Source organism: Oxyura jamaicensis, chromosome 2 (genome assembly GCF_011077185.1).
Source record: "Oxyura jamaicensis isolate SHBP4307 breed ruddy duck chromosome 2, BPBGC_Ojam_1.0, whole genome shotgun sequence".
Lineage (NCBI taxonomy): Eukaryota > Metazoa > Chordata > Aves > Anseriformes > Anatidae > Oxyura > Oxyura jamaicensis.
Window position 1 is genome coordinate 44565545 of NC_048894.1, and position 26693 is coordinate 44592237.

Here is a 26693-nt window from a genome sequence, read left to right on the forward strand (position 1 = left end):
TCGCAATCTAGTCAGCTTGGAGTTGGCTCCAGATAGGAGCAAACATGATCAGGGAAGGTGATAGAGGCGAGGTTTGTTGTTGTTTCCATTATTTGTTGTGTAGTGCTCCATCCAAAAAGAAATATTAAGTTTGTTGAATTTTAACTGCAAATGTGGGAAGATAAGGTGGAAGCAGTCTGCCCCTAGAGCTACGTCTGCCTTCTAATTAGGGAGTGGGTTTACTAATGGGAATGTTTCTTTCACCATTGCAGTGGCTTCTGAAGTGTTTGAGGATGACAATGGCAGCAGCTTTGTATCCGAAGAAGACTCAGAAACTCAGTCGGTGTCCAGCTTCAGCTCCGGCCCTACGAGCCCCTGTGAGGTGCCCACTCAGTTTCCTCCCGCAACGCGACCTGGAAGCCTGGATCTGCCCAGCCCCGTGTCCCTCTCTGAGTTTGGGATGATCTTCCCTGTCCTCGGCCCCCGAAGCGAATGCAGCGGTGCATCGTCCCCTGAATGTGAAGCTGAAAGAGGTACGCACAGCTGGATACGCCCTGGGCCAATGCTTTTCAGCCTTATAAAGGGAGCAGGAAAACCCTCTCAGCTCCCCTAGGCATGTTGCAAGCTCGCTGAGCTCTGGCCGCTTCCTTGGGGAAGACAGTTCTTGAAGGCCCTGCGTGTCCCACAGTTAACGATGACATCTAAATGCTTTAACTGTTCTTCTGCTGGCTGCGCAGGTTCCCCAGTTTTGTCTCAGTGCAGCAGAGGGGTTCAAGGTTCCTCAGAAATCAGTGATCAGTGGGATTCTGATGGAACACTTACTTTAAGGAAAATTTAATTTGTAATTACTGTCCTGCTTGCTGAAATTCCTGCTTTTCAGAGGGGAAAAAAAAATAAGGTGCCAAAAGGAACCACTTGCAGGCTTTGCAAGCCCTTGCTGACATATTCAGACTAGAGGATTACCACTGCTCTTGTGCACTCCAACCTAAGTCTGTTTCCACTGTAACTTACTGATGCAGTGCACAAGATGAGCATGGCTTGGAAGGCCAGCTTCGGTTTAAGCTTCTTGCTCCTGCTCCTATATTTTTGCGCACTTTGGCAAAGGAAGCTGCAGAGGGACCCGCTTGAGCCTTAAGTTGCAGAATGAAATTTGGATTTAACATCTAGTTTAATCCTTTCTTTGCAGGGGATAGGGCAGAAGGGGCTGAGAACAAGACAAGCGACAGAGTGAACAAGAATAGGAGCAGCAACAGGAGCAGCTCCACTGAGGGGCTGGCTTTGGATAACCGAATGAAGCAGCTCTCCCTTCAGTGCATGAAAATCAAAGAGGGAATATGCGCAGGCAGAAAAGCTGCCCAGATTGGCTGAGTCCTCCTTGTGCCCTGTCCTGATTAATGGGAGTATAAATATTTATACATGAACTTCTAAGTGTTTGAAGAACATTGTGCCAATAATATATGCCAAATCTTAAGCGTTTACTCTAAGAATTTGAAACTGCACTAAGAAGTCTAATTGATGTTGAGGGCTGAAGTTTTTATTCAGTAAATCCTTTGTAGGCCAGACAAGTTATCAAATGGTAAGCTGTGCCCCTATTTCACAGACTTTGTAAATTGTTTTGTAGCAGCCTGGCTGAAGCAATAACTAGCAATGTTCCTGTGTAAATTCATGCCAGTAGGGGGTCTGAAATTCAAGCCAGACATTTGCAGAGAGCAGTTTGGCTTCAGTTTTGTAGAATGAAATGGTCTTCAGATACAGTGGATCTCTCGAGTATAAGTGGCATATTCTTTAAACATCTGTATTTGTCTGTATTATGCTGAAGCTGTAGAAATATTTTGTGTACAGGAAAGCTGCATGTGTGGGTCTAAAAGCCTTCACTCTTCCCTTGGTGCTCACAGAAAGGATAAAGATTAGTCATGCCTATAAAAACTGGCGTAAGAGACAGAAACGGAATGATAACGCTCAGCAGCGATAGGCCCTTTCTAGCCACCTTCCTGAGTCTGGCTTGGACTCTAAGGGTGATCCAGTGACCAAAAGAGTTGATTGGCCCCTCGCCCTTCCCCTCCCCTGAGAAGTGAAGTATTATTTTTCAGCACTTTAAGTGTTATTGCTCGAAAATGGGAGTGATAGATGTTTTCGGGACAGTTATGATAAGGGGTTCATCCTTAAAATATGCATGAAGAAAAAGAATTGCCAGTGTAGATTGACAATGTGTTCTTCAATTTCTCCGTAGGTTGTACTGTGTGGGGTTTTATAACTGTTAAAAGGACTTGAGGTTTTAGTATGCCCTAGAGAAAGTGTTCAATAAAACTAGAAAGGGCACGGGCATGTTTTGCCAGCAGCTGTTAGGCAGTAGTAGTGTCTGGTAATTATGCTAATAAGTGGTAGTAAAAATCCTAGGACTCTTCAGTTTTGGTGGCTAAGCATTTCTGAAAGCACCATTTTATCTAAAATGTCAGTTTCTATTGTTAATTTGATGGGAATTTTAGTATTGCCCAAAGTATTTTCTATTCTATGTTTTTGCAGTCCTGTTGTATTTTGTCCTTGCCACAGCTTGTGTATCTATTCTCAAAGTTAATGTAAAATTCTTCACACTACAGTAAACATTTTCGTTTTCCACATTTCATTTTGCGTCTGTGCAAGCTAAGTGTGTCTCAACCGAATCTTCTCCCACAGCAAGTTTAGACTTTAAATATCTACTCCCTGCTGAAGACTGCAGCCCAGTGTCACTCACTCTGCTATTTAGAATCCTTTGCAGTGCGTGGAAACTGTTACCTCCTGTCAGCTTTCTGAATCCCTATATCCATGATTCACTTCTTATTCTGAATTGTGAGACTGGAGATGAAGTCAGGTTTTCAAGTCTCTCAGTACACAGATAAGAGGAAGGTATTCTGTGTTGTACAACAAACACCCCTGCACTTAATGCTGCTGAAATTTGCTCTAAGGATGTGCAGAACCACAGGTAAAGAAACCTGTTTCCATAAAAACTAAATGCAACGCATGGTAGCTGTTAAACTATAGTAGCTGTGAATATATGCACTTACATGTTCCAAAGACCATTGGCAGCATTTCCCAGCCCAATACATGCTTATGAAAAAGACTGGTTCCAGCCTCTCATGTGACTATTACTTGGGGAAAAGCTGGGACTGACAGTGTTAAATATGAAATGAAAAGCAGAAGCACAGTGTCACACTATTAAATGTCTTACTTAAAACTTCATAACTGAGCTACTGTCTGTATTGCATACAGTTAGAGAAACCAAGAGAGGAACTTGGGGCTGAATATCTATTTTTGTATACCTGCCAGTCAACCTCTAATACACTTGCTTTTTTTTCTAGGCCTCTTGCTATCAAATTTCCTCCTAGTGCCAGTTCTGACTGGAAACCTAAAGACCCTGCATTTGTGTAATGTTCAGCAGGATACAGGAATGTTGCATGTGCTGCCTTGCATGTGTCATGATGGGGTTCAGTTCCCAGCAGATTAAAGCCATTGATCAGAAGTGTGGAAGGGTGTGGGACCCAACAAACCCTTTCTGTTACGCTGTGTTTCTTCAGTATTTGTTCAAAGATCTTGCTACAGCCTTCTTCCTTTGGCAACCCATGCTCAGCAGGTAAATTATACTTGAAATATGAAGCAAACAGGCACAACTACATGTCTAATAAATTAATGGAAAACTCATTTTATTTTAAACTCCATAAAAGGTATAATTATAAATATGACAAACTTAAATGAACATACAACACTGGAGTACAGGCAAATTAACAAGCTTTCTCTGGTTACTTTTTGAAGGAATTTTTCATGTATTCTGAAGTGTAACATGATGGTAGCTACCTTTATGGGTATAAAAATAAGCCTCTGGTGTATCAAAGTATATGTGATCAGTGACAATGTATAAAGCAAACTTTAATCTAGGAATTCTACTACTCTTTGGTATTATCACACAACTTAAATGTCATTTTTTGACTAAGTGATAAAAACCTCTGTATGTACACAAACTTAATTCTAAGCAGCTGCTTGTTCAAACACTTTGTAGTTCACATGGTCAAGTGCATAAAAATTACTGTACAAAATAGTTGCATGAAACGTGCATCAGGAAACTAGGACTGAACTTCAGACTTGGGACAGATGAGATAGAAACTTGGTATCATTCATCCACGTACTAACTCTTGGTAAGTCTTTGAAAATTGATGGATTAGATTAATGAAGGACTAACCCCATTCCTTCCTAACAAAACAAACAGACGTGTGTGTCTGGGGGGCATCTCACCCTGAGCTATAAACAGCAGCATATGGTGTTGTGCATGGAGCATTAAGGTAGGATTTAAAAAAAAAAAGGCAAAAAAATAGAACCTCAGAAAAGGTGTTTCAGCAACATCAGCAAGGAGAACATCCAAACATTCTAATCTCCAGTTATCCCCTCAGCACCAAAGATAGAGAGAATTAAAAAAAATAATTTCTTTATAGGAGCCTTAGTAAATCAAAGAAATTATAAATCCTCTTAAAGCCCCTTACAACAACTGGCTTTCGTTGTCATTTAGCTGCAGCTTAGACAGTTTACAACTGTACAGTATGTGACAACTTAGGAATACAGTCTGCTTGTTGGTCAGCTTTCTAAGGCTTTGTATTTTAATGTTTAAAGGCTTTAATTGAATGTTTACAGGCAGAGAACTCTTAATGGTCAAGAGTTGCATGACTGGAAGTAAAGTAACATGACCAACGTACCCTCCTTACAATCTGAGCTATTGTGCAGCTATTTCAATTTTTCCCCACACAGGCCTTACTCTTTTCTAGAAGTATTTTCTGTGCAGCATTTCCCAGCTTGACTCGATCTAATATTGTCATTAGAGATCAAAAATGACAACTGATGTAGGGGAAAGAAAAGCTTAACCTACATCTTGGGCTGAGGCTGCACTATAACTTAAGGAGCAGTTTACTCTCCAATCATTTTTCTAGATTTGTGGGAAAAAATGGTAGATGTATGTAGTTGACAGAAAATATCAAAGGAAAGAATAATTGCGACTAATTTCCTAATAAAAATGGTAATACAATATTGTAAAATTAATTTGTCACAACCAGAACTGGCAGAGACCAGAATTTACAAGAATAGCTTGTGTTTTTCTTTTAAAATGCTCCACATGAATGTTGTCCTAGCTGTGAAAGGAAAGGTAGAGTGATGGGATGGTATTCTACTAACTCTGCAGGTACAGTATTTGAATATGACTTGTCTTTAAAAGGACAGTGATACGGAACTTAAATCCTGTGCATTTATGGGCATAAACCCAATCCACTGACTGTACTGTGTATGTACAAACTGTTACTGTGTCTGGGTAGAGACAGCTTTGTCTAGCATTCCTTGCCTTTGCTTTAGTACAATATGGAAGCTGAGCCTTCTATGTGTATTTCATCCAACATAAGCTTTGGCACTAGCTTGTGCTTGGAGAGAGAAACAAAAAAGGGGAGGGGACAACTTCCTACAGAGCAGAAACCGACTACAAAAGAAAAACAGATTTCACTGTAGGCAAGTCTACCAGCTTGACCTCAAACAGCAGAGGACATGCGAAAACTTAGTTCTGGCATCTGCAGTCAAGAATATACTGTTTAGACTTCATAACTACCTCTAATGTAATAGGTGTTAAAATAGATGCAATATATTCTGGTTTAGCCTGTACTAAGATTTATATTTTCTCTATAAATCTGTGTTAAGTGAAACTTTAGTTTTATAGAGAGGAAGCAGTCCTTGGCACAACTGACTACTCCCAAAAGCCAAGGATAACCATAAAGGACTTGATTTTTGCTCATCTTGTGCCCATACAGTTCCCTATGTTGATTTATTGTAATAATCATCAGAAACTTCCCTGCAAATGAAGGTAAGTCACACTATGACAAACTTGTCACAAAGCCCAGATAGTCTCTAAGAAAACTGCAGTCCAAAAAGACATGTTTTCAGTGTCCTTTGAAAGCTAGACATTTGTTAAAAAGCTGTCCAGTGAAGGAGATGAAACAAAAAGGGACTCTTACTTTATGGAGAAAGTAAATAGCAGACTTCCAGGAGAGTGACTTGAGCCCACAGGTATTTCTTGTTCTCCTGTACTACACGCTTGCTTTCCTAATGAACAAGTCTTATTTTTTTAGAGCACAGGTATTATTTAAGTAATATATTTTTGGTCAAAAAATTGCCAGGTAAACCTGAATGGCAAAGAACTTCTATGGCTGTTTTAAAAGCACCCTCTCCTCCTGTCACAGCGTTTTTTTTCTGTAATTTATTTGAAAAAAAAGTTAACCTTTAATCCTTTTCAGATATTTATATTTTAATATATATATCTTACAGGCTAGGGATAGGGCAGCAACAGTAGACTTCATTTTTTTCTCCTGGAGTAATTCCACTTCTGCTATTTTCTTAAGAACTTTAACCCTATTTCTATTGATGACATGGGTTAAGTGCTACTTTTATTCATCGGTTTCAATTTAAAAACAACTCTTCCTATGCAGGCTAAGTACTTGCAAAGAAGTGTTTTATCCTTATTATTTTTGTCAGGATGCTGCTAAGAGGGAGAGAACTACCCCCTAGCACCAGCACATGAGACTACTTCAGTAGATACAGAGAATCTTACAGTGCACCTTCAGATGAAAACATTTCATGTCTGCTAAGTGAACGGGGTGCTCTACTGTCTGTGCATGACTGTTGGTTAACTGATTCTAGTGCTGATTGTGATCAGGCTAGGTTTTGCAGCTAGTAGGAAGAAAGCCATACAGTACCTGGTGTCATAATATGTATTACAGTAATACCAATACAAAATAACAGCTCTTAAAGTAAAGTGGGTGAAGCCATTGCTCTTCTTTTAGAAATAGCTGAAGCTGGAATCTTCCTTATCTTTTACTTCCATGTACATACTCTAGATAAGCTGAACATGTTAGTGGCAACCTGGACTACATGCTCAGCAGTAGTAAGTTCACATTTAAATGTGAGAGCTACTTCAGTGCTAAAAACATTCAAGCCATTCAGTACAAATAGCAATTAATACATATTTGGTCCTGAGGTTGAATAAGCAGAATACACAAGAATACTATTTTCTTAAATGTTTACTTCTAAGAATAAAATCCTAAACCCATAGACCCTATATTTCAGAAGTAAATTTCAGTGTTAGTTTTTCTCTTATATAAACCCACTATATTTTGATTTGAAATGTAGAAAGATTACAGTAACCTATGTTCTGCCAGTTCCTTTGAACGTAAGCATTTTAGCCTGCTCGCAAGCCTAGTGAACAGTGCTCACTCTCATACCCTAGCAGCAAAAACCACAGCTGTCTACCACAATTAATCAGCAAATGGGTGACTCCATGCTTTTGGCTATGACTTATGCATAAAATAAAATTGCGTTCTTTGTGTAGTAAGAGTTATTCACCTCTTCTTAGACTGTAGGACAGCTCAAAAATACTTCTTTAAAGAGTAGTGCGCAAGTCTGTCTCCTTACTGAAGCTGTGATACCTTAAGAGGAGTAGTACTGTTGAAATCTAAGAAAAAAGGACCCTCTTGTTGAGGCAAAAATGTGGTAGGGATAATGTTGTAAACTCCAGCAAGTATGTTTTCCACTTCCAAGTAGCAAAATCCACACCTATGATAAAAGAAGTGATCCATTGTAAGATCTGAAATGTTTCAGACTGCTAAGAGTTCACTGAATGAACTATTATTACCTGTAGTCACCACTGCTCTTCTTCTGAAAGCCATAGGAACCAGGATCTCCTACTGTTGAGACTGTGACAATTTCAAAGCCAACGCTGTATTGCCTGCAAGTAAAGTGACAGGCTTATTTTAGTCATTTGGGTCACCAGGGCTACCATAAAGAGAGCATTAAAAAAAAACAACTATACAGCTGGAACACATCTAAAAGTTTTGTAACATTTGTGACAGAAATGCTAATGAAAATTACCACCCCATGAATGTACCATTTGGAGGAAGACACGCACAGCCATTTCAGAACTGTACTCTGTGGAAAATTACTGCTAGTTTTGTCTCTGCACCAAAACAGACTTCAAGCGGTTAAACTTGTGGTGACATATTTCTCTCCTGAGTGGCACAGATCCTGGGCTGTGATCTTATCACTGTCAGAGGAATGGGAATGTTGGTCATCTCAGCAGAACTCTCATGTTGCATTACAACTTGGGACAATGTGTCTACTACCTCTCAATACATGTAACAGGCACAGCTGGCCCTGTCATTCAAACTGCCCAAGAACGAGCAGAAAATGCATATAGAAAAAGAAATGCTTAATTAGTGGAGCAGGAGAGCCACCCCTTCATGGAAGCACATCTGTACTCATCTTCATTTCAGAAGATTTTCCTCAAAAAGGGGAGGAAAGAGATGTGCTGCAGTGTTCTAGGGTACAGCTTTAAAAAAAAAATCCACAACACTTGACTGCACATTAAGAGATACGTTGCTATTTAGAAGCTCTGTATGGTGGTATTTTGAGGTGGAGAATGAATTCTGCTGAAGGAATTTGACCTGTATAACCTCAGCAGTTGGACTACCAGTTGTAAGAAAATACCTTTTTTTTTTCTTAAAGAATACTGACGCTACTTTGCTTGCAAATGGGGCTGTGAGGGTCAAAAGCTCTGAGCTACGTTTTAAGTTGAACCTATCTGCTTTCTCAAGTATCCCCTCCAAAGCTCAGTCCTCTTAAGCCCTTCCAGGAATGGGATGCAGTAGTTGATACAGGTATATTCTACCAGAGTAACAGCTGAGTGCCCATAAATTTATAAATATTACTTGCAACTCCAGGGAGAAGCTTTTAATGTGATCGATACTCCACAGGGCACAGACATCCAGTTCTTCCCCCTGATCTGCAGGTCACAGAGTAAATGCACTTTCAGAGCTCAAGCTACTGCCCAGGCCATTATTTAAAAGCCTGTAAGTTAGTGTTTAGTGTCCTGCATATTAGCTCCACTATAAAAGAAAAGGAAGTATGACCATAAGATAATTTTATGAAGAAACAAGTCCTTTGTACCCTCTTCCCTGCTCTGCAAGACCTAGCTCTGCTCAGACCCCAGAACTAAAACGAAAGATGACTCCTGCTTTCCCTGTACATCAAGGATTTCCTTAGTAGCAAAGATGGAAGTTTAAATTGCTACTGCGAAGTTACAAACAAATAGCACTATTTATCTGAGCTGCCTCCTGTATCTTGTCTTCTGGGTTTTCAGGGCGCTTCCCACCCTCCCCTTGGAAAATACTGACAACACTCGTCCATAGCACATAATACTCTCACTGTTGGTACATGCTTATTCTACAAACCTTGGTCCACGTAGTTCAATTAGTAATGGCCCACTCTTGTCCATCTGGAATTGATAAATGGGGTTATTTTTGTAGCTGTCTCTGAAATTTCCACATCCTCCAGCACTGTGACCTTTCCATTGTCCATTAACCTAAAAAATGAAAAATAGAGAAAACTTTATATCGTGAGGTTTTGTGTGTATAGAAAAGCAATACAAGACTAGAAGCTCCTCTCACTTCAGATGTCACTGACTGAGGGAATCTCTGAATTTTTAAAGTGTAAGTGAAATGCAGAATGCATTAGTATTTAGAAAGATTCATTGCAGTCCTCCCCCTACCTCACTCAAAGCCTTAGATCCATTTTAAAGGTAGTATATTTCAGCTTATGAATTGTGTCTAATGAAGAATCTATATTTCCATCTGTCCTGTGCCTACTTCAAGGTTTTTTGGTGTAGTTTGTCATTTATTTTTTTTTGTTGTTGTCATTTATTTTATTTTTACCAAATGAGAAGCATGAACAGCACAAGAGTTACAATATTACTTGTGTTACAGCCCTTGCTTTTGAAATCACTCCTCCCACCACTGGTCCATTCACATCTATGCACTCTGAGAAACAGCATTGCAGGGACAAGAAAGGTATGCGTAAGGACAGATTCCAAAGGGACAAAGAAATACAAGAAAAAGAATGCTGCTCAGACTTGGAGGAACAGGCCATCTGTTTGTGAGTTCCCCCTGCTAGTCATTAAAGTGAAAGCTTAGACTTGTAAGACATGCCAGGCATTCACAAAATTTATAGCTGAGATACATTCCTTGTACGTCACTTCCCTCCCCTTTCCATCAAACCAGTAGGGATCAAGATTTTTTTCTTGTGATTTATTTTCTCTGCCCGGTGTCCAAAAACCTCAAACATAACAAGTTTGGAAGCAAGAGGGATTTCTTCCCCCACCATGCTACCACCCAGGAACCTGAATTGCTGTGTGCTGCTAGCTTTCCAGACCTTCTCCACCTTGGCTGCACTTTGCCCCAGGAACCCCACCACAGCTAGGCTAGGCTAGTGCCAGAAGTTGACCTCTCAACTTTAGTATGAGCTATCTAACAGGGCTTTCTTTTGCTGGTAAACTGTGAATTAGTTATCTGCTTGTTTTTAAGCATTAAAGAAAGGCAACTTGCTTTTTGTGTTTACTCATACAGATAGAACATGCCTTTTGTTTGAAGGCTAGACACATCTTCAAATAATTAACAGGTTTCCACATACTTAATTCTCTCTTTAAACATGTTACAACATCAAACAGATGACCTGCCTCAAACAGTTGTGTCACCTTCAGTGTGCTTTTGCCTTCTTAAACCATTCTCCCAGCTCAGTTTTTAAGAGCTAGAAGTGACAATTTTCTGCATTGAGTGTTCACATTGTTCCCAGGAATCTCTCTAGCCACCTACCGTTCTCCTGAACCAGCCAGATTAAAGGGGCTGTTCCAGAACTAACAGCTAGTATGGAACACTGTCCAAACTTAAGAGTCTAGCTGCAAGATGGTATGGTGCCTTGGCTACATGAAGTAACATAATCCTCAACTTCAGGCACGAGCATCCTAGGAAATGGACTGTTCCACCACTGTGGCTCAAAGTACTCCTGTTTCTCTTTTCCTGAAGACATTGCTTCTTTGGACAGAAGACTTCTGTCTATAATAAGATTTCCCAGGGTATGTACACAGTCAGTAGAGAGATGAAAGTTAACAGCTGGTAATTTATTCCTTCTTGAGGATGAAATTGCTAATACCAGGTATAGCTCTGAAAATAAACATCAGCCTGTGATCTCCTGTCTATATTTATACTTCAGCTGAACGCATAACTGCGGCTCATGTTAACATCTGAAATACTGAAATAGCTGGCCCCCAAACTGCCTGGGCTTCTCACTAGTTTTAGTCAAGTTTTTTGCTCTTGCCCCTGCTGCTGTACTCTTGGGGAGCATTTCTATATGAAACATACCATCCATATATCACCTTATTCCTATTTTGCAATGCAAGTGCTTATCCCAGTGATTACAGACCTTTGAGAGGTCTTAGCAAAATATAAGACCAGTGAAGTATCGTGATATTGCCATGCTAAATCCATTTGTTACAGTCTCGGTATTGGTGCTTTTACTTCGCCGTTGCTGATTTCGCCCAAGATTTTTTTTCAAGAAAACCATACACTTCTAACAAAGGAAAATGAGTGACATCCTGGGCTGAGTTTTTACTCTACAGTAGCACTGGCACAATCTGATCTCTGCACAATAATTACATGTTAGGGTACAGGCTGTTCCTCCAAAGGTCTGTCTATCCAACAAAGGTTTTACAGTATTATCTGCACTGGTACAGCTGTAACGCTACTATGGACTTTACATACCAAATAGGATTTTTATGCCAATAAAAGTTAAGCAACTATTCTTACAGAGTGGTGTGAACAGAGTGAGTCAACCGCCCAAGGCTTTTACGTTGGTACGAACAATACCTAAAGAGCAGTTTTGGCATGTTACATGCTACAAAAGTACAGGATTGGTGTTAGCTAGGTATGCTTAGATTACTTAGATTAAGCTTCAGTTGACCTTGCTAAGAAGTTTTGTTTATGAGACAATAGCCTAAGCTGGCATTTCTGGGCATTAGTGTCAAAATGTATTTAGAAACGTTATAGATCTCAAATATGGAACAGCCAAAACAGAATTATTATACAGTGACCCAAAAAAATTATTTCTTTACCCGTTTGGAAATGGTGTAAGGTGTAGGAATCTTGGAAAAGGTAAACTTGCACAAGGAATACACCTGCGTTGTAAAAGCAGAAGTTGGTTATGCATTCATCTGGCTCTTTTTACATGAAATCATAACATATTAGAAAAGAAAAAAAGCAAAATTGCCTACACACAGTTTTTAGATATTTGTTCACTTTACATGCTTTGAAAATCACCACAAAGGAAATGCAGCTTTAATACTTGGGTAAGAAGGAAGGAGGTCATTGGAGCCCATGTCTTAATTAGAAGAGATCTCAGGAGAAAAGTAGTGGCTGACTGCCAAAGCAGGCATGTCCTGTCCCTATCCCCCCAGCTATATTGTATAGACACAATATATCATACAGGGGAGAACATTATCAAGCACATTATCCAGTGGTTCTGCTCCATCATTCATAGCCTCCCTCAAAGTAACAATATCAACCCAATAGCACTCTTGTTCATCAAATTAACAAATAAAGTACATTTTATAGTATAATTGTTTACAATCATTTTGAAGCCAACAGTACGTACCCTGATGGTGTAATGGATAGTGTTTTGTTTCTCGTACTGGGACACCACTAAGGTAAACGTATGGGTCCCCGGAGAGGTCAGCTTTATCTTGGTCAGATAATGAGGGCTGTTGATCCGAATACCATCAATATATGGAGGAGGATCAGCTGAAAAGAAAAAGAACTTTTTGCACATCAAAAAAATCCCCCAGCTTGGTAAACTTCTTAGCCATTTTATAATCAGTGAATTTTGCCCAGAAAGTCAGATTGTTGGTACTAAGGTCAGACTATAACCAGACTTGAGTGCTCTCAAAAGAAAGCCTCAAGATTTGTTCATAAAAGAGGAGAAATAATAATAAGAGCAACTATCATTTTCGGGAGAGGTACATCACATGTCAGGACAAATTCTGCACTTAAAAGTTCAGCTTAGATCCCATAACTTAGAAGAAATGCTTGCCCATCTCCTACCAATGTCTCTATCCAAAGGAGATCATATCATGATTACGTTGAAGTTTAAAGAAAAGAATGAAGAATGTTTGAGTATTCTATACAAATAAGTCTATGAAGTATCTTTTAGAGATGCTCCCTTCTCTGTTGATAGGGCAGTTCTAGTTGATAAACAAGACTCTGCAACAATCTTAATGTCTTCAGGAGACAAAAAAACAGACAAAAAAGCAACAAAAACCCCACTATCTCCATCTTTTTCCCTCCTCCCCCTTGGTATCATTACACACGTAGTTGCATCCCAGTAGCAATGCAAATGCAGTATTTATTATAAACATCCCAAACATTTTCTTTTACAATTACACAATACAATTTGTTATTCAGTCTCTAATTGGTTATTTCCAGAGTTCTTTTAATTTTAGTGAAGCAAGAACAAACCTAGCCAATTACTTCAACAGACCCAGGCTCAGGTCCTTTGTTCTACAAAGCAACATGGGAGAAGGGAAAGGATTAATATAAAACAATGAGAAGCTTAGGAATGGGAAAGCCCTGCCTCTGTGCCAAAGGATTAACCTGCTTTGTTCTGATCTCATTTTAACAGATGGTAAAAATAATACTGCAGCTTGACAAATCTATTTCCATGGAAAAAGGTTTTAAAGGAGTTTCAGCTCGTGAGATTAAAAGTTTATAAAAGAGTTTGGGTAGCAAGATAAAACAGATTAATTATGCAGCTCATATACAGACAGAAGACTGTCTGATTCAAGCAGAACCCAACAGTTCCTCCACTGTACAAATGTGTTTCACTTGCCCACTTGAGAATGTTTTCAGTATAACACACATGCAAAATAAGCGCTGCTACAAGAACTAGCAAAGTCACAGGCATGTCTTGGGCTGTAAGGAGAAGCAAATTCTTCAACAAGATCAGCTCTTGCAACAAGTGGTGATTATTTGGTAAGGTCTCAATGGATGCTGTCTGTTCACAGAGAATTTGGATTCTAGGCAAACTGGTTGGCATAGTTCAGTGAAACAAGACCAGAGATGAACACCAGAACCGTTATTAGCCATTCCAGTAGGAGAAACAAATAAAATGAAAAAAAAAATAATAATCAACAACAACAAAAAACCACAAAACAACATAACAAACAGAAGCACAAATTCCACTCTTTGTTCAGAAGAGCTTTAGAAGCTGCTCTGATTAACTCTTGCTATTACCTGCTGTGTGAGCAGCTACCTGAACACAACCCTAGTTCTGAAGGAGTTCCATATCTGTAAAAGCAACAGACCAAATCCTGCTTGTGCTAGGATGCAATTTCACTGAATTAATTCAAAGATATTTTTTTTTAATGCCAAGACCTCTATGTTGACATAGAGAACAAATGAAACCATGATGTTATCAATCCGTTCTATCTTAAGGTTGCAGTCTACCTAGCCATTACCTTTACTTGCTGTGTCTCAGATCTGCTATTTGTCTTGAAATAAAACATGCATGGCTTTTCTGCAGCTACAAAGCTCCAAAAATCAATCCCCTTCTTCTTAGGGTAAGCAGAATCTGACCTACAATGACCAAGAGTAATGCAATGCTTGGATAAAATTAAACATCTAAATATTTTTTAAACATTACATACCCGATGCAGCTGAACACTTCAAAGTATTTTAGAGTATCTCATGAACTTACTTTAGATACTTTGCAAAGCCATGCTCATAGAACAGTTAACAGTGATTATTTTCATTTAGGAGAAGCTGTAAACCAGTATCATTTCACCAATGCTATCTGATAAACAGAAGCAGTGTCTCTTAAAGAGTTAACTACCGTCACTGCAAAAATAAACAGGTCAATAAAGAAAATGCTATGGCTAAATCAAGTGCTAGCAACACTGTGGTAAACCTCTAAATAGGGTTAAGTGCTTCTGATGCTTGCAGCTTGGTTTATTCCTTCAGTGTAGTCTATCAAAGATGGTCAAATGCTTGAACAACTATTTCAAAAGACTGACCTCTTAGAATGAGACATCCAGTTTTAAAACAAACTGTGCCTTTCTTTCCTACAAAATCCTTTGCAAGAATTCATTTACTTCTAAGCATCATCTTTTTGACAATCACAGTATACTAACCTGGATAGTAAACTTTTTTGCCATCAGTCTTGTATACAACCATTGTAATGAATTCCCGATTGTGTGCAAAGTCATCCTATAAAAACACAAATTAAGTAGAGATATATATTTCTGTGAAATGTAACTAACATTCAAGCTAAATCAAGCACAACATTCTCTCAAACCCTTTGATCATCACAGGGTATGGTCTCACAGCTGTATTTAGTGAAATACCTCACCAATTCCTTTTTAAATGTCTGGAAAAAAAATACCACCAATTACACTGAAAAAACTTCATACCCTCGGGATTTAGAATTACTTCAGTACCCTTATGGTGTACTCTCAATTTTTTACTCTGGGTCTGTTTCAACAATCTTGTATGCAGGTATCTTTTATCTATACCCACTGAATTTAAATTTTATATATATACACACATGCATACATACCTGAAAGTGAAAATATAAGCAGTATATGCTTATACCAGAGACAGCAGTATAGAAAAATTTACAGAAGACATTATAGAATTCAAACTAGAAAACGTAATTAAAAGAACTTGGCACCTTATCTGTGATGTGTCTGCTAAGCAGGACCCAGACTGCAGCACCACCTTGTGGACAATGGACCTCCAGTTTGTACTGTGGATTATTAGCCAGGCTGTAAGCATCCTTCACTGGACCTTGTTTTGCATCCCAAGTACTAGAAGCAATGCAGACACTTTGTTAGATCAGTAGGATATTAATTTGTGCTTTGAAAACTAACTCAAAATCCTACATGCATAGAGCTGTCTACTATCAGTAACAAAATTACCAAAGGCTAATTTTCTACTGGTACCTACAACTACTGTATTCGGTAATTGCTGTGTCAGAAGCTTTATCTTATCTTTGTTTTTATAAATGACTTTGCTACAATACAAGCATGGTTATCAGCAACGCTAAATGCACACAGCTTGTTTGGTATGGTGACTGCAACCACACAAAGCACAGAAAAAAGGTGAACAATTCAAAGAGCCTGGGCTTACCAAATACTGTCACATTTGCCAATTTTTTTCCCTGTAGTTTTTTATTCAGGTAAGCTTTAAAATAAAAATTAATTTGTTTCATGTTTGGAAAGGTGTCTGCATGAAGCCTTATATCCTTGAGGTACCCTATTATAAAACCTGCCTCATGAACTGTCTAGACAAGAAAAATGCGGTGTGGAAAGCAAGAAGTATCGATGACAATGCAAAATGTGGCAAACTGGGAACAAAAATGGATGATGCTATTATTAAATCCCATTGACCCTCCCACCTTTTTTAACTGAGCAGCATGTGTGAGTGGCTGGCTGCATTATCAGCTGAGCTTCAAATTATTACTATCATTATGCCACTTCTTATGGCAATTGCCACTGTGCTAGGCATTTCCCTAAACAGAGGCCTGAAAACCACTAATAAAAGGAAATACAGACCAGGAGATGAGACGTGAGATTATCAGCAAGTTTGCCGATGACACCAAGCTGTGTGGTGCAGTTGACACAGTGGAGGGAAGGGCTGCCATCCAGAGGGACCTGGATGGGCCTGAAAGGTGGGCCTGTGTGAACCTCATGAGGTTCAACAAGGCCGAAGGCAAGGTCCTGCACCTGGGCCAAGGCAATCCCAAGCACAAATACAGGCTGGGTGGAGAATGGATTGACAGCAGCCCTGAGGAGAACACAGGGGTGTAGCAAAGCATACTGGAGTGGATAGACAGAGAAACCCTCACTACCAGAAACTGAGGCATTTCTCCTCAAACTGGGTAACAGACAGGCTGAACGTGATGGATACTAGGTAGGAGACAGGTATTGTGTTCAGAAAAATTAATGGGCAAGGAAGATAACTTAAGACAACTACAACTGGTAAAAAGTGGAATTTGACTGTTCTGATGCGAGTGAACACACTTTGTAAAGACAACAGGCACTGCACAAATGACTTGAAACTGTCCAGGGGAAATAATTCCATATAAAAGCTAGGTTACTCAAGCATAGCCTAGTGGCTCATTAAACAACCATGGAGTGCACAATCTGAATTCTGTTCCAATACAGAGATATAGGACTGAGGTCAGAAGCTGCTTACACAACCTTATGTACACAGCATCATCATAAAGGTCACAGAAGTTTTAACATTACAGAAACACTCCAAGCCTGAGTTCTGAATTTAGAAGTATAAAGTCAGGCTCAAGAGCATGGTCAGAGTCCAACCTCTTCAGCTGTAACTGGGAAGAATGGAAGGAAGAAAACACATCAAAAAAAATTACTGCTATATTGACAAAAAATTTCTCTTGGACCAACCTGTGAATACATGTAGACTCTTTAAAAAGACCTGGGTTCCAACTCAAATAAACAACATCATAGTACTGGCACAGGTCCTCCCAGGCAATCCAGAAGATCCCTAAAAAGGGACTGCTGTTACTGTTTGCTTACCAGACATCTTGCTTTTACTCTTTTTTTTTTTTTTTTTTTTTTTTCTTCTTCCAGGAGTCTCTTTCCAGGTGAATAATATAGCTTACATAAACCTACATTTCTGTAAAAACAGTCATAATGTTGCATTGCCCAAATTCCTAAATTTAAACTTAATCCCCAAAGCAAACAAGTTGAAACAAGAAAAACAAAGAATAACTGCACATCTCCAGATTTTCAACCTGAAGCTGTCGGGACATTTTTCATTATCAAGCACTTATCAGAAGACGTAAGAAATTCTTTGTTGTATCCAAAAAAGACATCACTAACTGATTCTGAACTGCCCTACTATTTCCTAAGTTTCTGAAAAAAATTACATAGTCAAATAGGCTCCCCTAGATCAGAGACCTAGTTTAGTAGCACAATAAAAATTTAATAAACTTGAATATGTTTAAATGTATTTCTAAGGTACTTCACCAATATCCATGGGATTGTTTTGGCACCCCAAATCTGCTTTGTCTTTACAATTCTCATGTATTTATTATAATTCTCTATAGCTCGGTTAATTGTAACTCCAACCAACACCACATGCAAACTGACAGATTCCCAATAAAGTGAACTCCCCCAAAAGATAACATGATCATAATGCAAGTCCCTGATACAGGCAGCTACAGATCTTGCAGCACTACAAAAAAAAGGAGAGAATAGCTACACTTAGACAAAAACCAGTATGTCAATACAGTCTGAAAAATTAACTTCCTCAAAATTTATATAAAACTACATGAATAATTTTAACTGCTACATTTTATAGATACACAATTCCTTACTAAATGAATCACCAAGTAAATAATGAGCTAATCATTCATAACAATCAGAAAAAACAGAGCTGCTACTTTTTCTATATCTCTTTCTACCTTTCTGCAGGGATAAACCACAAAGATCTACATTATTTAGTTATGTAGCTACTTTTTTATGCTTTATTACCATTGTCTATCTTTTGAGCTGTTCTTGGATCAAAGTTCAAATACTTTTGTAAATCTGGGGTCCAATTTCTTGTGTCATTTTCACTGTATCTTCCCTTCCAACGTAAGTGGCTCCAGGGATTTTTCAACTGAAGGAATCTGAGTCCCTAAAGAAATACAAAATAAAATTGCTGGATTCATCTTGTCACGATTCTTTTTATAAATATGTGAATATGGAATACAGACCAGTATCTTAAGGAAATGCATCATCATTAGGCTTCTGGAATTTCCCAATGAAGCTCAGACAAAATAAACTATGCAAGCCATTAGAACAAAAATCAGTAGATACCTATCTCAGACACAAGTTTCAAGCAGGTATTTGAAAAAAGCTTTCAGTTTCACTCAGTACCTTATATTCTCTTATATCCAAGACTGCATAGGCATGGGTTGGAACTAAACCCCATTTTTCTCCTTCCTCTTCAGACATCACACCTGTTGCTGTTGTGATAAGGACATCTCCCTTATGAAATCTGTTCAAAAAGAGGTGAAAAATAACTTAAAATGTTACCAGTTGCAAACTAACATTTGACAGGTACTGCAATGGTATGTTTGTACACTATCTGTGTGACCATGCTTTTTTAAAAAAAAAAAATAAAATACATTTTTTGTAATCAGAAATCACACCTGAAGTAACTTCAGAAAGTGGAACTACTTTCTTCTAGTATCTAACTACAGGCTGCAAGTAAAAAAAAAAATCATTGTTTTTTTTACAAATTAAAAAATCATCATCTGTCAGCCTGAAGTTCAATCTGTATCACTTAAAGATACTCTTCACAGATCTTCAGCTGAACACAAACGAGGTTTCATCGACACTTGGCTAAATCACTACATATAGTAAATTAACAACTCCACTGACCCCAGGATTTTGAGGGGGTTTTCCCAAACATGAGAGGAAAAATTAAACCTTCTAGACTTTTGCAAATGTTTACACTAAGGTTTTGTGTTATTCAGCACAGGCCTATAGGGTCTGAATCATCAACTCAGTTCTGCAATTGTTTTGAATTGCAATTATTAACTTCACAGCAAGTACAGCTGTGAAGACCTGCTAGTATGCTTTCCAGCACATGCTAAAAAGCAAGTACACATTCAGGGTACCTACATGGTTTACAGGGTCACTGGACTACTGGTTGTCAGTTTAGCACAGATCAACAACAACAGCAAAGCTATAATCTCATCCTAATTGCAGCCACACCTCCAAACTGCAATGCCAGAATATCTGAAAAGCTATCAGCAATTAAGTGTTAGCTCCTAACCAACCGAAAAAGCACTGTAGAAATAGTCACACACTCTCATCATGAATGGAGTTGTTTCAGTCAACAGAATATCCCCCTTCCACTGCTGTGAAACACATAAGAAACTGGTTGAAAAGAAGTTCTGAAATAAATCCAAGTACTTGCTAGTTGCCGTTTAATACAGCTGACAGCTGTATCTTTCACTGTAAGTAGAATTGTTACAGTAAGCCTGAAGATCAGTATCACAATTTTGACCGGCTTCCTGCTGCTACTCCAGATTTACTAGTGGAACATAAACAAGATCTTGTGATATGATTATTAGCACCGTGCTGTATCCACTTGCTAGGGACAGTAAATCAAGTTCCAGGGGATATGCTTCCTATACTTCCTTCTACTTATTAAAGACTTAAGTTACACAGTGGTTCCAACCTGCTCTTCTCTGACTCTATATTCTATTTTCTTCATCAAGAAATAGGCTACTGTTTCCCCCGCGCTAAGTGCAAATAAAACAAAATTCCACAGTATTTTACATTTCTATACTAATAAAGTCATCGATCCATCATTTTTTATTCTTCCAGAAAGCATATGGAGATTTTAAAACATACAATTGAGGGATCTGTGGTGATTGTACTGCTTTTACTTTGGCATTTGAGCTACTACACAGCAATCATTTTAATTATGATTTAATAAGAGAGAATATCTACCTCTGATAGAGCATTCTGAACGTGCTATCTTTATCAAAAGCTTGATTGTCAGAGTGCATAGCAATTCTTTCCGGTATCCAACCCGTCAGTGCATGGAGATCAATATTCTGAAATACAAACATTCAAAAGAAATCGTAACTGATAACCCATCTATAAGCTTATGATGCCCTGTACATAAGTTATGATTGCCTTGAAAGAAACCAAGTATACATGCTACAATATATTTCCATACATAAAAGGCTCAAGATTTAGACTATATAAAATTAGAAAATGAACTGATTAAGAACTAGAATTTCAAAGCTACATAAACATTAAAAAGTGATCAATCATGCACAGTTCTATGATGTGTTGCATTTACTTCTTTGATTCATATACTTTTAAAGCACAGTCCTGGAAGAACTATTTGGAACCTTGCATTTTTAAGTAACTTTTATTTCTAAGGCTCAGGGTTTATGATTTTTCTTCTTTTTGTTAAGGCCTTTCATGTTTTCTGTTGTGCTTTCCAGTTAAAAGACACTTTAATCTCCCCATTTCATCTCCTTGAAATACTACTTCTTCCCCTTTCTTTTGCTTTGTACTCCTCAAAGGAAAAGCAGGAACTATAAATGCTTGAAGGGTCAATAAACAGCACTGGTGGGTGGGAATTTCAGGAATTACAAATACAACACAGACAGTAAGTAAGCCTGGGCAGACAAGGAAGCTATAATACAGTTAAAAGACGTGGGATGGGTGGAGATTAAATGTCATGAGTCAAGCTGTTTTTCCGGATAGCAAGTTATAGGAGGACAATGCAAATAACACCGCTATTGTCTCCTAATTTTTTTGCTCTGCAAAACAAAGCAGCCCACCACTGACAAACATACATGTTTCTATAGCATACAAAAGTACGCTACATTTACTCCTTATGCTTATCAAGGCAAACGTGGCTTTGCATATTTCCAAAGGTGATGATTACCTGTCATATCCACAGAGAATGTAATTATCAAGATGCCAACTAGAACACGAAGAGCGCCATGGAATCGAAAATATACTATTAAAACTCTTAAGTTTGAATGAAAAAAAAAAAAACACAAACAGAAATACTTCTTAAGTAATGAATGAAGATTAGTTGGGCAACTCATTTGAGTCAACTAGCCTCTTTGAAAGAATAGCTTGCATGTCAACTTAGCTGCAGCATTATTAATGCTTCTTCAGTAGCTACAATATAGGAACCTGAAACATAATTATATAAATGCATGGAACAATATGGTAAACTTTCACAGACCAAAAGTACTTGCTCTCCATATATATGGAATACTTCAGTCTGTTCCTTTCCTATCTGACTCTTTGACCTAACAAGGGAAAGCTGCCCTATTTATAGAATAACAGATGAAACAAAAATCACCATTATTTATGCAGGCAAAAGAAGGTATAACTTTGCCCAAAACTCTCACCTAGACTCAGTAAGAACACATACACTTTCCAACAATACGTTCCAGTCCTGCAGTCCAAAGTACCAAGATTAATTCCATCAAACTAGAATGAGTAAGCCACCTTCACAGGCAGAGATCTCATCAAGCATAGTTAAGTACACTTGTGGAATGAAGAAACAGAAAAAAACAAACAGAAGGAATCAAATACTTGCCTCCCCAAATAATTAATTTTGATCTCACTAGAAGGAAAGTTATTTGACAGGTTGTCTAACTGGATTTTTTTTTTTTTTTTGCTTGTTAGAAATAACCTAGTACTTACAGAATTTGATCCAGGAAAATCATATCCTCCCATGACCTTCATGTAGGCCTTTTCTATTAGTGATACCCATAATTCATTCTTATTGTTAGAATAAGAGCAGAGGAGTTCCCCACTATGATCAACAGGTAACTGGTCATCTATGATTACCTGTGTAAAATAAATAAATGAAAAGTCATCCTAAAGCTAATACAGTATTCTGGAAATACTTCAAGAACTATAACAAAGCAGAACTCTCAGCAATACATATCTTCTGAGACACAGCCAGACCTGACCATTTTTTTAGATGTGGACACCTGTATCAATCCTGCAGTGATTTGCCCTTGTGAACAAGAAACTGTCTTGCCAGCTCTTAAGGACGCTGGTCCACCAGGTGACCAGCAAGCACCTGCCTTGGTTTCCCCTATATAAAATGGAGCTGTTGACAGTACGTGTAAAGTGTTTAACATCTATTGAAGGCAGCTACAGAAAAGCTCAGTAACTACCAGCAGTAAAAGAAAAAAAACACACTAACAATATCCCTCACCTAATTAGGAAAAAAAAGTATACTGTCTTCAGTAGCCAGTAGAAAAATAAACAGTTACATATCTACAGTAAAACATGTCATGTCACTTTCACAGTCTCTAGTTCCAGATTTTAATTTCTTCTCTCTAGAAAGGAAAATAATGTCAAAGCAACACTTGTGAAAATACTAATGCTTCTTCTTTAAATTATGTCAAATATACTTTGCATAAGTACAGATAATTAATTCAGTACTTATCATGGTCTGAAACAGTTTCCCAGTATGGATGTTTCAGTTTCAAATTGACATCAGTCTACTACCAACAGTACATTTTCTGGTCAAATGCTATTCGTTTGTGAAAAAGATTGTCTGTTCCTAAAACACAGTCATTCATCCTAACAAAAAGCAGCAATTAGAAGATCTTTTGGAAAGAGTACGAAGAGCTTGTCAAGTACATAAATGATACTTCCATGAAGTATCTGCTGGGTTGCCAACAGACTTCCTGACACAGAGGTTATATCTTAGTATTTAATAGCATTTGAAGACTCACCCCCGCAGCCCCTTCTCTATGAATAGAACCACTTGATTTTTGAACTCCCATAACCATTCATCATCCACAACGATCTGCAACAGTGACTGCTACACAATTTTATGTCCTTATTTATATGCAGTAAGAAAATTATATTTGTGAGATTATAAAGCTCTGTTATTTATCTTCAGGCACCTCCTCTCTTTACTAAAAATCTTTGGTCATCCGATTTAGTTCTTCGACCATTCCAGGCCTATAGCCTTCCTTGGAAGTTCTTCTCTATACCTTTCTCATTCTGTAACTTATTTTCTGAGATGGGGTTGAAAAAAGGAATACTCATTCACGAATGCATTTTTTTATGCTTAGATGTATAGATGCGTTTTTTTTCCTTGTATAATTTTCATAATTCCTTTATAAAATGTAAACATTTGTTATGAATTGAATGAGAGTTAGGCCATTCTCATAGTTGCCTGCAGATGAAATATCTACTGTTACATATTTCACTACCAAAATGAATCCCAGAAAGTTTAACAATTAAAAAACACTTTCCAACAAAATGTACCTTTAGTTTTTGCTTTGTAAGCACAGCTTCACAGTGAAGCAGACCAAGCCTTCAAAATATATGGTTTAAACAGTAACAGTATTAAGTTTCCGCCCCCAACCATTTACCTTTCTAGGTACACCATTGATATGAAGTTTTACCATGTATTTGCCACATGGATTGTACTCTGGTTCTCCTTTTTTATTCTGAGGGTAAATGATACTGTTAAAAAAAAAAAAAAAAAAAGAATAAGAAATTGTGACAAAGTACTTGGCTGTAGATACACTGATAACATGAGAAGTGAGATTAATATGGTCTGTTTCTAGAATTCATGCTAAGGATAAATGTGAAGTTTCATATGAAAGAGTCACTCAAATTTACTAAAAGTGATACTCGTGTTTAAGCAGGTTTTATTTTCATACCTTACTCTTGCTGCAGTTTCTCCCTTAATCGACTAAGAAAAAGAACACAAGTAACCTAATTGTTTCTCTAACAGAAGCAATGCAAACAGCTTTATCTTACTATTACACATACTGAAGATATGCAAATACCATTTAAATACAGTAACTGCCTGAATGATAGTCAAAGGTTTGAAGACTGCGATGGTACAGAACTCACTGTTCATGAAAAGAATGAATGTTCACTTCAAGAAGTAGAGGCTGAAACAAAATTCCAGGCACAACATTCACACACTGGTCTGGCAATGGGCTCCTGACAGACAGTCAGCCAAACCCATGCTAAATTTATCACAGAATGCTAGTTAAACTGAACTGAGATAGTGTTGTTAACATTAACTCTGCAGTGAGATTCAAGATAGACCATCTGGCAGCCTTAAGTATAGCAAATAAAGAAAACAAACCTATAAAATGCTGTAAGTAACATTTCTATTTAAAATAAAGCAAGCCTTCCAAACTATTTGTTCTTCTCAAAGCACATCTGAACTTAGACTCCAGTGTCTTTATAGTCATCTACCTCAAATTGTTTTAATTTTTAGAAATACTAAAGCCTCACGAGTCCCAGGGAGATGAAGGTGAAACAAACACTAACTTCTACTGTGTCCAACCATACAAATATAGAATCTCAGCTAAAGTTGATGGAAGTAAAGAATACTCATCCAAATATTTTTCTATTAGTCGTATAGCTATACAACTTAACAGGTATCAATTTAAATACCACCACTGTAGAATATACTGCCAAAGCTCAGCAGTGCTAAGTCTGACAAGATCGTAGAAAATAATAGCTATTTACCTTGTAATCAACTTTTTGTTATATCGTCTTTCATACGCTGCACTGATAGCTAGTGATGCCACAAACGAACAGTCAGACACTATTGTCTACAATGAAAAGAGAACAATGATGTTATTTACTAATACTTAGATACTGAAAAAAAAAAAAAAAACAGGGTGTGTGGAGAGGTGAAAAAAGTTATCGTTAGTTATGCCCTTCAAAAGGGAAAGGACTTAAACCGAGAGAAATGAGTTACTACAAAAAGGCAGGAAACATTTTGCTTGCAATACTGAGCAAACCAAATTTAAAAGAATTAATAAAGGCAATTAGAGACAAGTGCAGCTATCTCATCACTCACATTTAACCTCTTTTTCTGCCCCAAACGCCCCAAAACACTCTATAATGTAAACTATACTCAATGGCAAAATTGGTTGCCGATTTCAGAATAGCTTAGGCCATCTGCAACTTAATACTACACAAAACATTTCCACTATCCTCAATGCGGCACTTCTGCTTTAAATAAAAATAAAATATTGCCCATTATTTTTTGCATGGAATAAACTAAGTAAACTATTTGCCATGGGATATACTTTGCCTTTTTTCATGCTAACTTTACCCCTGCTTCTGGAAGAAAGGACTTTTAGCTGGAATTCAAATTCTGGTTTTCATTTCCATTGATGACATACCTCTTTATTTTCATGGCTAGAAAATGCACGGAATCTGAGGTGATATTATCTTTTGATTTTTTTATTTAGTCTCAAGAGAGTTAAGGAAAGCTCTTTCACATTTAGAGGTTTATTTCTGAAAAAGTACTCTCTTTCTTCTTCATAAGGTCTCATATTCCCTGCAATCAACTCTAGCAGCATACATTTCTCTTTGGGAACAACTTACCTGCTTTATGCTGAAACTTGATACGGTATAAATCATCGTAGGGTTATTTGTTATGTCATCTGGCCGTACCCACTTTGCAAACATCGCTTTCTGTTTGGGGGATAATGGTAACTTCCCACATTTATCACTAGATTTAAGAGAGGAAAGAAGTAGAAATAAATCAACAGCTTAGAAAAGCTTCTCATGGTATATCTGGACTCTGTTCTTTGCATATTTTGTACCATCTATCAGAAATACAATTACACAGCTGTAAGACAACTTCAAAGAACAGTACTCCAAAATTGATGATTTGGGATGAAAAGAGGAAAAAATATTGAAAACGTGAAATAAAACCCAGAAGGTTCCTTCACAAGACTGATCAGGAAAGAAGAATTGCAAAAAGCCATCTATACTAGCAGAAACCCAAATTATTTCCTTTACTTCAACATGATGAACTACCACTAAAATTTTCTTTAGTTCAGAAAATATCAAGGTTTATCCGATTGTCAAGCCTGCAGTAGAAAACTGAAAAAAAAACACTACCAACCAGATGTCTTGTCTATTATGACTGTATTCTGAACCTATACCATGGCCACGAATAAACATCTAGCAGTTTATATATCGCTCTTCCTCTGAATAGTTCTTAAGAGAAGAAACAGCTACCACCTTCACTTTACAGGTGGGATAACTGAGGTGGAGTGATACATACAGCAGTCAGGAAGTGGACCCAAGCTTCCAGCTTAGTCCAATACTCCAAAAAGCCAAATAAAACATTCTGCTTGTAGGTATGAAGAAACAACTGCAAAAGCACAGCAGAGCAGGACCTGCTTACATTAAAGTTCAAAGACCAGACTGGGAAAAGGAGGCCACAGTATTGAAATACCTCAGCCTGAATCATGCTTAAAATCCT

At 37.9% G+C, this 26693-nt stretch overlaps 2 protein-coding genes across 4 annotated transcripts in view; one reads left to right on the plus strand and one right to left on the minus strand.

Annotated features, from left to right (window-relative positions):
* The window catches only part of SH3BP5 (SH3 domain binding protein 5), a 47973-nt gene extending 45371 nt beyond the window's left edge, over positions 1-2602 (plus strand). Inside the window, exons 8-9 of the mRNA XM_035316352.1 lie at positions 252-512; positions 1166-2602. Coding sequence (XP_035172243.1) covers positions 252-512; positions 1166-1347 — 443 coding nt within the window. The 3' untranslated portion in view covers positions 1348-2602. The remainder of the gene's footprint in view (positions 1-251; positions 513-1165) is intronic.
* Positions 2603-3630: 1028 nt separating this feature from the next.
* CAPN7 (calpain 7) overlaps positions 3631-26693 on the minus strand; it is a 32914-nt gene continuing 9851 nt past the window's right edge. For 2 of the 3 annotated variants that reach the window (XM_035316349.1, XM_035316350.1), the window contains 15 exons: positions 25805-25931; positions 24935-25020; positions 23815-23908; positions 22118-22264; positions 20387-20493; positions 18800-18920; positions 18413-18557; positions 17321-17420; positions 15580-15715; positions 15041-15116; positions 12511-12656; positions 11972-12034; positions 9261-9391; positions 7667-7759; positions 3631-7587 (listed from right to left, as the gene is read on the minus strand). In XM_035316349.1, coding sequence (XP_035172240.1) covers positions 7443-7587; positions 7667-7759; positions 9261-9391; positions 11972-12034; positions 12511-12656; positions 15041-15116; positions 15580-15715; positions 17321-17420; positions 18413-18557; positions 18800-18920; positions 20387-20493; positions 22118-22264; positions 23815-23908; positions 24935-25020; positions 25805-25931 — 1717 coding nt within the window. In that variant the 3' untranslated portion in view covers positions 3631-7442. The remainder of the gene's footprint in view (positions 7588-7666; positions 7760-9260; positions 9392-11971; positions 12035-12510; positions 12657-15040; positions 15117-15579; positions 15716-17320; positions 17421-18412; positions 18558-18799; positions 18921-20386; positions 20494-22117; positions 22265-23814; positions 23909-24934; positions 25021-25804; positions 25932-26693) is intronic. The other variant, XM_035316351.1, reaches the window with a different exon arrangement.